This window comes from Acartia tonsa, chromosome 4 (genome assembly GCF_053477335.1).
Source record: "Acartia tonsa isolate MP-2025a chromosome 4, ASM5347733v1, whole genome shotgun sequence".
NCBI classification, from domain to species: Eukaryota; Metazoa; Arthropoda; class Copepoda; order Calanoida; family Acartiidae; genus Acartia; species Acartia tonsa.
In genome coordinates, this window is record NC_137263.1 from 14,925,743 (window position 1) to 14,937,887 (window position 12,145).

At 32.5% G+C, this 12,145-nt stretch overlaps 1 protein-coding gene across 2 annotated transcripts in view; it reads right to left on the reverse strand.

Annotated features, from left to right (window-relative positions):
- cac (calcium voltage-gated channel subunit cacophony) overlaps nt 1-12,145 on the reverse strand; it is a 108,650-nt gene that overhangs the window by 34,848 nt on the left and 61,657 nt on the right. For both annotated transcript variants that reach the window (XM_080156567.1, XM_080156566.1), the window contains exons 27-32: nt 11,569-11,770; nt 9,271-9,435; nt 6,335-6,445; nt 2,339-2,422; nt 1,771-1,887; nt 1,109-1,174 (exon numbers count right to left, since the gene is read on the reverse strand). In XM_080156567.1, coding sequence (XP_080012693.1) covers nt 1,109-1,174; nt 1,771-1,887; nt 2,339-2,422; nt 6,335-6,445; nt 9,271-9,435; nt 11,569-11,770 — 745 coding nt within the window. The remainder of the gene's footprint in view (nt 1-1,108; nt 1,175-1,770; nt 1,888-2,338; nt 2,423-6,334; nt 6,446-9,270; nt 9,436-11,568; nt 11,771-12,145) is intronic.

The window sequence follows — 12,145 nt, forward strand, 5'->3', positions numbered from 1 at the left end:
TGCATCCAAAATTATTATTGAAAATGATTAAGGATAGGCACTCTAAATATAAGGAAGTTTAATATCCTTATAATAAAGTAACAGGATAATGTCTGTACCAAAGAATCTCGCTAAATGCTTCTCATAGGTCCTGGGGAGGGTTATAACTATTTTTGGGGAATGTACCATCACAAGCTCCCAAGAAGAAAAAAAAATTTACTCCAACCCCTCCAAAAAAAAAGTCTATTTAAAAATTTAAATGGAAGAGGGGGGGTTGATTGACCCCCCACCAAGAGGCCGTAGTCGTTAGCTATGTAAAAAAGGAGTTAAAAATCGATTATGGGGTAGCATATAACAAATTAAAATAAAAACAGAGAGAGACACTAAACCACAAACTATTAAGGGAATAAAAAACAAAACACGCGACGACTTCTAATTGCCTAATTGCCCATAATTCAACATGTAAGACTTGTAGAGAAGTTTCTTAACTAAACTAAAGATCTGAAATTGTAATTGGACTGGTATTTGTTGTAACTCAATATAGCCTGAGATATTTATATTTAATTAAAAATATACACCCACACCAAATTTTATTTAAATTAATCAGAAATATTTTAACTTAAAATAGGCTCCCAATTTTTGTATTTTAAACGAACAAGGTATATTTGAAGAATATTTAAACTAACACTATTTTTTTTCTGAATTTCTAAACTGTACTTTTATGTATATAACCAAAACGATAGAAAAGTCATGTAAAGGTTGCCTTATAAACTAACAGGAGGTGTGGGTTTGTCTGTCTGTCTGTTTGTAACTAAGGATCTTGCTTACTGCTGAACCGATTTAGTTCTCCTTTACAACGTAGCTTCTCATAAGTCCAGGAAAGGTTTATCACTATTTTCGAGAAGGGTACCAACACCCTCCTGAGCAAAATAATTCCTTTTTCTTTAAAAAATATTGAAAATGGGGTGGTGGACCGAATTCCCCATCCCACCCTGCCCAAAAAGAGGGACTTAACCTTTCAAGCGCTTTTTGAGATCTAAAGGAACTGAAAAATAGACATACCTACAAACATCCTACCCATTTTATCATTTGATTTCATCCTTTTTTAAAAATTGTTAAATAAATATACCTGCATTCCAATGATGGCATATATGAAGAAAAGCATCGCAATCAACAGAATAACATATGGCAGGGCCTACAATTTGAAATAATAGTTGTCATACAATATATTTATCTTATTGTTAAAATTAGCAGCGATCTAAAGGGACAAGACAATGTCCATTAAATTGATTACATCCCCAATGATGAAATACTAATTTCACCTTCTGTCGATTGTCTATTTTCTATGTATAAAACCAAATGACATATTTTTCCATGACGTCTTAAAACCAGTTTTTATCAAGCTGAATTGAATTAGATTTTGATACGTGATGGAATAGAGTGCTTCTATCCTATTATATAAAGTAGTAAGGGTTTTTTGTCTGTCCCCAAGGATCTCGCTAACCGCTGAACCGATATTGTTCTCCTTTACAATAAAGCTTCTTATAGGTCCTGGGAAGGTTTTAAACTATTTTTGGGGAGTGTGTTCTCACCCCCCTCCCCGCCCCCCCCCTCAAAAAAATATTTTTTTACTCTTTTAAAACCCAAATTTAAAATGAGATGGGGTCGAGCGTTGAGTGCCCCTAGAGTCTTCTAGGGGCGTAGCCGCTAGTTCTTATATAAAAGTCGCAGCTTGTTTGTATGTAGCAAAAGATCTCGCTAACAGCTAAACTAAATATAAACTAAAATTACCTTAAAAGATTGTATAAATGTCCATAGAAGTATTCTAATTGTATACCCTTGACGAAGAAGTTTGATGAGCCGAGCTGCTCGAAACAAACGAAGGAAGCCCACGTTGAAAAAGTTATTCTAAAATAAACAAAAAAAAAATAAAAATGATTTAAGACGCTAACCTATATGGAAAAAGGCTTCGGACATCAAATAAATTTTTTTCTAGCTTTGATTTCTGCCTACGATCATAAAAATGTAAAGTCAAAGAAAATGTATACTTATCAAAAATATCATATAGGCAGACATACATACATCCTAAACTACTTTATCAGATAGACATCCATAGATCGAAAGTTCTAATACGATTAGCTGGAAAAATTTGAAATCCGATAAAAATTGTCAAAGTAGCAGGCCACGTTAAATTAACATTCAAATAGAAAACTTTTTCGAGACCACTGTTTTTCAAGACTGTAGGGTCATATAACTTAATTGGTGGAAGTAGTAATAAAAAGGTTAAACATATCAAAAATAGGGAGAACAAGACATGGGTAAATGTAGAGTAGCTAGGCTACCAAAACTCAAAACTTACCACAAACTCGACCATTAGAACATCCACAATACTTCCGACTACAGTCACAAAATCAAAAAGATTCCAGCTTTGTTTAAAATAACTCTAAAGTATGAAAAAGAAATTAGAGAAATAAGAATTTTGGATCTTGTGCAGTTCACGATAAAATGTTCCTGGTAATGATTATCCCAAAAACAATTAAGAAGTGTGAAGACTGCTAGCTGCCAAACGGCTGAACGTATGTATCATGCCCGCACACCGTTTTAAGCGACAGAAGATGGCTTATAAATAATCTGGAAGATACAATGATACACAGGAGAAGCAGAACTGAAGAAAACGTAAAATAGGTCTTTTTCGCGCATTTATGTGCACTGCGAAATATTGGGGTTCATGAAATTTTAGAGATGATCGTTACCAGAAACATATGCACTAGATCCAAAACTTGCTTAGATGATGAAAAGGCCTTAAACTGTTTTCTTTTCTTGAATGATAGGTAAACATTGGTATGTTTTCATTTTAGATGGTAAAACACGAGTTTTTTTCACTTAAAAACGTTGGTCCCACGAAGATATGGGACTTAAAGATATCAATAATTTTTGTTATTAGAAACTCATGTTTTACCTCCCCATTACTGCATTAAAAGTTTTTGTTATAATTTATCTAAAATTTTGTTCTAAAGGGGGAGGTAGTTTGTGCTGAAATTCCGTAAAGGTGTGAATTTTAAGGCTTAAAGACAGTAGTAGAACGATGTTATTCATTAAATATGTATATTCCTTAAAGAAAAGAACTATAGACAAAAATATTAGTGAAAATATTTATTGAATATTATCGTTCTACTACTGTTTTTAAGCCTAAAACTCACACCTCTACGGAATTTTAGCACAACCTACCTCCCCTTTAATAAACAATATAGCCACATGCAAACACAACATCGAGAGATAGACCTTCTCCTACCCATAAATGATTTCCATATTTATGAATTTAATTTTTATTCTTCTACAAAATAAGAAAATACATAAAATACACAAATTTTATTATATCACAACAAAATGGTTAATGTAATTTTTTGAGATGTTTATATAAATCCATACTAGATATGCTTTTTCATCACGGGAAGTATCCACTCGAAAGGAAAAGGGTTTAAGCCATGATGTTATATATTTTACTAACAGTCATGCCCCCGTTTGCAATTTCAGTACTAAAAAGAAAATTTTAAAAATAAATGGAGGAGGGGTTATTTTTCATGGGGCTATTTATCTTGTGAGTGTAGAGGAACCCTCCCTAAAAATAGCCATAAACCTTCCCAGAATCTTCACTGTAAATGAGAACCATATTGATCCACCGCTTAGCAAGATTCTTTATAAAGACCTGACAGACTCACACACATCCTATTTTTTATATAAGGATTATATTTATCAAAATATCTATACTTGATTAGAATTAAAGAGTTTTTAAAAATTTCGAGGCGTTATGGTAGATATCAAAATCCAAATGAAAATCATTATTTAGAAAAAGAATTTGAGGTTAGATAAAAAAAATATCTGGCCTGACGTAAATGAAATGCATCGAGGAAAAGAGCTCATCAGTTTTCTTTCAACCCCATCTATTCAAATTTAATCTCCATTACAAAGTAAACTCACAGTTTTCTTACAACATTTATAAAAGCAAAGCTTTTCAACATATAGGGTTTATCTATATCTCTGCTAGATGTATATTGTATAAGGTATGTTTTTCAAATCGAGTATATTTTTTTCATTTTATAACTATGATATTAGTCATTGTATATTTGTTATTTTAACATTTGATTGATTTTTTTAGCTTCGCTTTTGTGTAATTTGACATCCTTGTTATTTAATTTTTGTTTATATTACAGTTAGGGCATCAATGAGAATCATATTTGCTATAATATCCCCATTATTTTTTTTAATGTTGTAAAATTATTAATGAAAGCACTATTAATAAATTCAAATGTCGAATGTAAATTGGCCTTAAGGTCCTATTATACTTTTGTTTCTATTGTCTAGGCTTATATTTCAGACAACAAAAAGTTTAAAATAAAATAAACTACATAATCAATCTAAATAATATAATTTAAAGACATATGACTCAAACATTTTTTTTAAAAACATGTTCATTCACAACTTGAAAATAAAATAAAATAAAAATACAATCTTTTGCCAGAAAAAACTACATTAACTGTGAGTAGTTGAAAGGATTATAAATGCCAAAGCTTTTAAAAACATTAAAACTCAATTAAAGATATTTTGTATATATTTTTTGAGTTAAAACAAAGTATTTATTTTTTACCGAACATTGGCTAATTTTCATCTAAATTCAGTTAGACATAGAAACAACAACCAAATAACTGTATTTTTTCAAAAAAAAACCATTGATCTGTTTACAAAAAAAAAACATTATTTGTTTTGACAAAAAATAACATAAAGACAACATTGAAAATTTACCCGCCACCCAAATGAAGAAAGTTTGAGTACAGATTCAAGTGTAAATAGAAAGGTGAAGAGCATATTCATGTAAACTAGCACATCGGTCAGAAAGAGAGGACTGTTGTGATACTGAAATACAGGGAATAATATAGAGGTGTAGTACTAAGAGAGGACTGGTGTGATACTGAAATATAGGGTATAATATAGAGGTGTAGTACTAAGAGAGGACTGGTGTGATACTGAAATATAGGGTATAATATAGAGGTGTAGTACTAAGAGAGGACTGGTGTGATACTGAAATATAGGGTATAATATAGAGGTGTAGTACTAAGAGAGGACTGTTGTGTTACTGAAATACAGGGTATAATATAGAGGTGTAGTACTAAGAGAGGACTGTTGTGTTACTGAAATACAGGGAATAATATAGAGGTGTAGTACTAAGAGAGGACTGTTGTGATACTGAAATACAGGGTATAATATAGAGGTGTAGTACTAAGAGAGGACTGTTGTGTTACTGAAATACAGGGTATAATATAGAGGTGTAGTACTAAGAGAGGACTGTTGTGTTACTGAAATACAGGGAATAATATAGAGGTGTAGTACTAAGAGAGGACTGTTGTGATACTGAAATACAGGGTATAATATAGAGGTGTAGTACTAAGAGAGGACTGTTGTGTTACTGAAATACAGGGTATAATATAGAGGTGTAGTACTAAGAGAGGACTGTTGTGTTACTGAAATACAGGGTATAATATAGAGGTGTAGTACTAAGAGAGGACTGGTGTGATACTGAAATACAGGGTATAATATAGAGGTGTAGTACTAAGAGAGGACTGTTGTGTTACTGAAATACAGGGTATAATATAGAGGTGTAGTACTAAGAGAGGACTGTTGTGATACTGAAATACAGGGTATAATATAGAGGTGTAGTACTAAGAGAGGACTGTTGTGTTACTGAAATACAGGGTATAATATAGAGGTGTAGTACTAAGAGAGGACTGTTGTGTTACTGAAATACAGGGTATAATATAGAGGTGTAGTACTAAGAGAGGACTGGTGTGATACTGAAATACAGGGTATAATATAGAGGTGTAGTACTAAGAGAGGATTGTTGCGGTACTAAAATACAGGGTATAATATGGAGGTGTTGTACTAAGAGAGGACTGTTGTGTTACTGAAATACAGAGTTTAATATAGAGGTGTAGTACTATCATATTAACAGCTTATTAGGTAAAACTAAATAACAGATTTAATCACAAAGAAATAGTGTAGTATTAATTTTTTTAGGGTTATATAAAGAGGACCAGAAATATATCTAACATATTCTTAAAATAGAATGCTAGTGAAGTACCTAAAATAAGATTTAATAATAAAGGAGCTAGTATATAAATAATATACAGGGTTAAATATAGGGTCTGATGGTATAGTAAAGTACCCAAAAAGGGATTGAATAATACAGGATTAGTGTATTACTATTGGTGTATTTTTAAGATAAAAACAATTACTAATATTTCTCTCGAAGGTGTGTTTGCATACAGCCTTTAACAAAAGTATGCAGGCAAAGTATGCTTACCCTAAATCCAAATGCAAATATTTTGAAAAGGCACTCTAGGGTGAAAAGTCCAGTGAGAGTTGAGTTCATGTAATGTAGGATGGTCTTGTAGGTTTCTGATTGACGGTAGTACTACAAACAAATTAGCTTTTCTTAGTAAATATCTTAGTTTGAATGAAAAAGTGTGCACAACAAAAGGTTTTTTAAAATTATGATTACAAAGATTTTGTTAATACTAAAAAAATTCCTAATTACAAAATGGGTGAAAATATTCTTTTAATCAAGGACAAGCACCTAAAGTATGAATAGCTCTGAAACAGAACTTACCATTCTGCAAACTAGAATTATTTCACTTTCTGAAGGTATGGCTGCCATGTTTAATAGGCTAATAAAGCTTTATACCGCAGAACTGTGTTTTTTTCTATTCTTTGAATTTTGATTTATTTTTTTAGTATTATTAAGCTATAGATTTATCTAAAAATTACAAAACAGCTATTAAGTATTTACATACATACAATTTATGTATCTAAAAGATACATAAATTTTGTATCTTTAAATGTTTTTTTTTCTTGAAGAAAAATATCGCCTGAGATACCAAAGGAATATGATTTATTACAGCGTTGGATATAGTTTATGTTTTATATTTATACTTTTATACCAACCTACCTTCATATGTAAATATGTATTTATGACAGTGAGTGAATTACAAACCATGGTTTCTTTGAAAAACCTAATCTGATATCCTTATTATTAACTTCATAAAGATAAAAGACAGGGAAATTGGTTTCAAACACCCAACTGATTTCACTTTATTACTTTAAGGTGCATGGCATCTATATTTTGTCTTTAAACATTCAAATTAATGATTTATTCAAACTATACTTTAAAGATCTGTCAGCATGCATTTATCTGTGAAGAACACAAACCAAAAAGATTTTATATTTCGTCATTTTTTTATATCTGTTCGAGGTACTGTTGAAAAACTGTCTTTTATGAGTGATTTTTAAAAACAAAAAAATGTGTAGTAGAACTACAAGAAAAATTAATCAAAATCAAATTTAGGGCGAAAAAATATAAAAATTTAAAAAAAAAATTTCATATATAGATTTTTCTTGCATGTAATTGTACAATTTTCAAACATATTTTTACTTTAAAATCGTTTCACCAATAATTGATATAAATTGTAAATAATTTGATCATTGAATTGAAATCCTCTTAAAAAGAGGTTTCCAAGGAAAAAGAGATTCTATTTAAACTAATGTAAAGTTTTAGAATTTAATTAAAAATCTTTTGAAAACTTTTGTATAATATAAAAGCAAAACATTACTGTCTTAATTAAAATTTTAATGTTGAATTTGTTTGATATCAAAATACATATAAATTTTCTAAAGATCAAATTTGTAGAAATTAATAATTTTAATTATTATATTACTGAGCCCTTGGTTAAAATATTTTTAAAGCAAGTGAAAATATTTGTATTTATCAGAAGAATGGCTATTCATGATTAACCATTCTCCAAGGACGTGCAAAGGAGGGGGGTAAAAGGTTTAAGGTGCCCTTTAAAAAATTTTACCCCTATCTTGGAGGTGCTCCAGGGAGTAAGGGAGGGGACAATGGGCAATTAATTCAATATAAGAGTTATCAAAGAAAGGGCATGAAATCCAGTTTAATCTAATAAATTTGTAGGAAATTATAAAGGGATTGTTAATTGAATAATAGATTTCCATAGCGTCATGTAAAGTGAAATCACAACTTGTTTTTGATGAAATATATTGAGGTTTTTTGGTGTGATTTTTATATTAAAAGATTATTGGACCCGGCCAGCTGCTAGCAAGAATATGACTGCCCCTTTTTATTCTGTTTATTTCCCTTGCCCCTTGCCCCCACCTCCCTTCTCCCTTCTCCCCGTCTGCTACATTCCAAACTAACACAACGAGTGTTTATTTCCCTTGCCCCCACTTCCCTTATCCCTTCTCCCCGTCTGCAATATTCAAAACATACATAACGAGTAGCGGCATTTCATGCGCAAGTCCCCAAACTCAGTTAGAAACTGCTAAATTCTTGCACATTCCCTTTAAGCCAGTCCCCAAAGTCTGAGACTCCTAAAAATTGAATATTGGATCCATTGTCCCCTCCCTTACTCCCTGGAGGTGCTCATAGGTAAAACCCCTAAATAACCTCTGAAGCCCACTCAAAAATTTCTAACGCTATGCCCATTTTAATACCACAACATGTATACTTTATCCCGGGTGTACAAATTTAGGGGGACGTGGGGTGGTTAAGTAAAAAATCTTGGAGGTCCTTGTCATTGCTGTTATTAATTTGTTAAAGGTGGACGGACAAGCAAAGCATTTGTGTGAACATGCTTTAGTCTGTGCACCTACACTACTTTTTTCGCATTTTACGCATTTTATATTTTGCTTATAACATTAATTTTTATTATATCTTATTGTCTACTTACATCCTAAAGGTAAATAAAAAAATATTATTGTAGACTAATAATATTCAAAGATCAAAATAACAAGGACACTTGCATCCCATGCTTGTAAGTAATCTGAAACAAAATGGTTGATATTCTATTCCCTGTTCTACCAAGCAGATATCAAGTTTCCAGTCACGAAAAAATGGGGGGAAATTGAAAAAAAGGCTTGCAACGACAAGAAAATAGAGATACAGGAAAAAAGATCGAGTAAAAGAAATAGACAAGCATAAATGACAAAAGGGCGTTGTAGAAAAAGTTGACTTAAATAGTAGTTTCACTTCTTTGTTAAAACAAGGATGACAGCATCCATAAGTAACGAAGCACAAAAAAAAACATATGTGAATATTTACAAAAAAAAGGCCATCTATCTTGAATAGCAGCTGATAAAATCACTTTTCCCCCATAGCATTACAGACTGACAGGCTGACAAACAAAATTATAGAGTAGCTTCGCCAACAAAAAAATGTGTGTGTACCTTCATCATGAGAAGAACAGTGTTGAGAACAATGAGAGTCATAATGAAATATTCAAAGGGGGTGGAGACAACAACCCTCCACAGTTTGTACTTGAAACTGTCCCTCTCCTTCGGCATGTACCTCTCCAAAGGTTTCGCGTTGATCGCAAAATCAATGCAGGATTTCTAGAAACAAAAATTAATTTCAAAAAAGAAAGTACGTTTCTTATCATATCGCTAACTACTGAACCGGTTTTGCTTTTTAAGAATTTATTATATCTATCAGTTTTGTGGTAGTTTTCAGCTAATTTCCTTATGGGTAAATCCCCTATAGACTAGGGATTGAACCGATAGTTATATTATGTAATTTAGATTTTCTTTAAACAAAGAAGACATAATTTCAAATCAAATCCTATTTTATTAGAATTATTAAAAAAGTCACATAAATATGATACAACATAAGGTTTTAACTGATATAAATATCAAAATGACTAAAGAACAGATTAACTTTTGATGAATCTAAGCCAAAAAAAATATTGATGTATTTATCTTTCCTAATATTACATAATGTTTTGTCCTTAAATTATTCATATACAATCTATGTATTTATGACAGAAAAAAAGTGCCAAAAATGTTTACTTAAATGCATGATCTTAATATTCTAGATTTGTACCATATTTGTAATATTTTAGGAGAAATATTTCGTAAATAAAAAAAAACAATTTTGCCTTCAACATTTCTAAAATATAGGAAATACGTGGATATATTGACAGGGGAAAGTTTGTCGTCAATTTAGCTAATATGGACCTCATCTATCGGTCATTTCGTTTATCCACTAAGAGGGGACGGATTGGGGTAAAGGGTTGGGAGCATCGTTATTTTATTATTAGATTATTATCTAACGCATCATTAACCCTTACAGATCGGGGGGGGGGGCTCAAAGAGCCCCCCCCTCTAGTTTTTTCAATCTCATTTTTTTTGTAGGTAAGATGGAGTGCTGTGACTTCATGACTTTTTAAGTTTAGTAATTATACGTCGGCTAGAGTTGATTTTATTAGGATATCTGGTCTGTGTCGGTCGTGGTGTCCGGTCAAAGTCGGTTGGGTAGCACCAAAATTAGAAAAAAAATTTAAATAAATCTTAATTTCTACATTATGACTTTTGTGTATAAGGAGAAACCTAAAATTTTTTTGGTGAATACTTAGATATCAATGACCTTCTGAGAAAAGTTGTGTTATGACCGTTTGACCGCTCCCTGACCGACTTTATGACCGATTTTTGTCCGGCTTTTACTACAGACATATATCATGAATATCGTGGCTTCTATTACAGCTAGAGACCTATAAATTTTTTTGGTAAATCCTTGAGCAACATCAAACAGATAAAAATATTAATTGGCGCCGCCAACCGCCGTTTTACCGCCGTAACCGCCGAAAATGGCGGTTTCCGGTATTTGCCGTTTTTCGGCGATGATCAGAAAAAGTAATTTTTTTGTTATGAAAAATAAAAGTTCGTCCTAAAATTTGGTCATCCTAGCTGCAAAATTGGCCGCTCTACAGCTGTTTTAAAATTTAGCGGCTGGCCGCTAAAAAGCGGCTAAGGAGCGGCCTGGCCGCTATGACTAGAAAAAGTAATTTTCTCTAAAAATACACATGAACCACCAGAAAAAAAATTTACGTCTTTATCTGTAACAGGAGCCGAGATAGAGGGGGGGGCTCTTTGAGCCCCCCCCCCCCGATCTATTAAGGTGGGAATTGGGGCCCGAGCTGTAAGGGTTAACGAAAATTGTTTCCAGGTCAAAAAATTTTCTTTAGAAGAGAGTTCCCTCCCTGAATATTTTTCACATAAATATTTTTGCATGACCTGAATATAATTTTTGGTTTGCAAATTTACCGCAGCGGCTTTTCTAACAAGTACAACTACATCCTGTTTCTACAACCACTTCCTCATTTGACAGTGACATTTTTAGGCTCCTAAACGGGTTTAAATGACGATTCATGCCTTGCTGGCGATTTCCCTCAAAGTCCATAAGACCATTGTAACCTGCCCCCTCCCCTTATTTTTTATGTTTAATATTTTTTCATTTGCTTAACCCTAACTATGCGGGGCCTATACCTGCTTTGCTCTGACCCTACAGGGCTCTCAAGAACCTAACCTTACCTGAAGTAATACTAAAAACTACTATCCCCATCCCTTATATTCTATTTATTTCAGGATAAAGGGGGGGAAGAGGGGGGGGTTCTGTGCTCAAAAAGGCACTTTGATGGAAACCGCTGCCCTATTAACTGATATAATTATTGTTATGAAACACCGAGGTACCTGATTTTTGTCAATTTCTCCATCCTGTAGCTCTGCCTCGCCCTGCTCTTGAAAAGTGATAATGATAAGAGCAACGAATATGTTGACAAAAAAGAATGGGAAGACAATGAAGAAAACAATGTAGAATATTGACATCTCAGTTCTGAATAGCGGGTCAGGTCCCTGGTTCTCAAAGGTTGCTCCCATTGAGTGTTGTAAAACTCTGAAATAATTTAAATTATAAAATATGCATTAAAACAAAATTTTAGTAGTAATTTAAATCTACTTGAATAAAAAAGGGGAGGGGGGATACTTATACTTTAAATGAAGTTAATTCTGAAATAAACTTTGCATCAAAGTGGTAGTGGTCTTTTGTAGGATAAGATCTTTTGATATAAAGGTAGCAATGCCGTTTCGCTGTCGAAGTAATGGACCTCATTTCGTACATCCAATAAGAGGTGGTAGAATGGGTAAAGTAATGGATCTCATTTATTGATCAGTTCGTTCATCCAGTAGAAGGTAACAGGATGGGTTAAGTAATGGACCTCATTTATTGATCAGTTCGTTCATCATGTAGGAGATTAGAGGATGAGTAAAG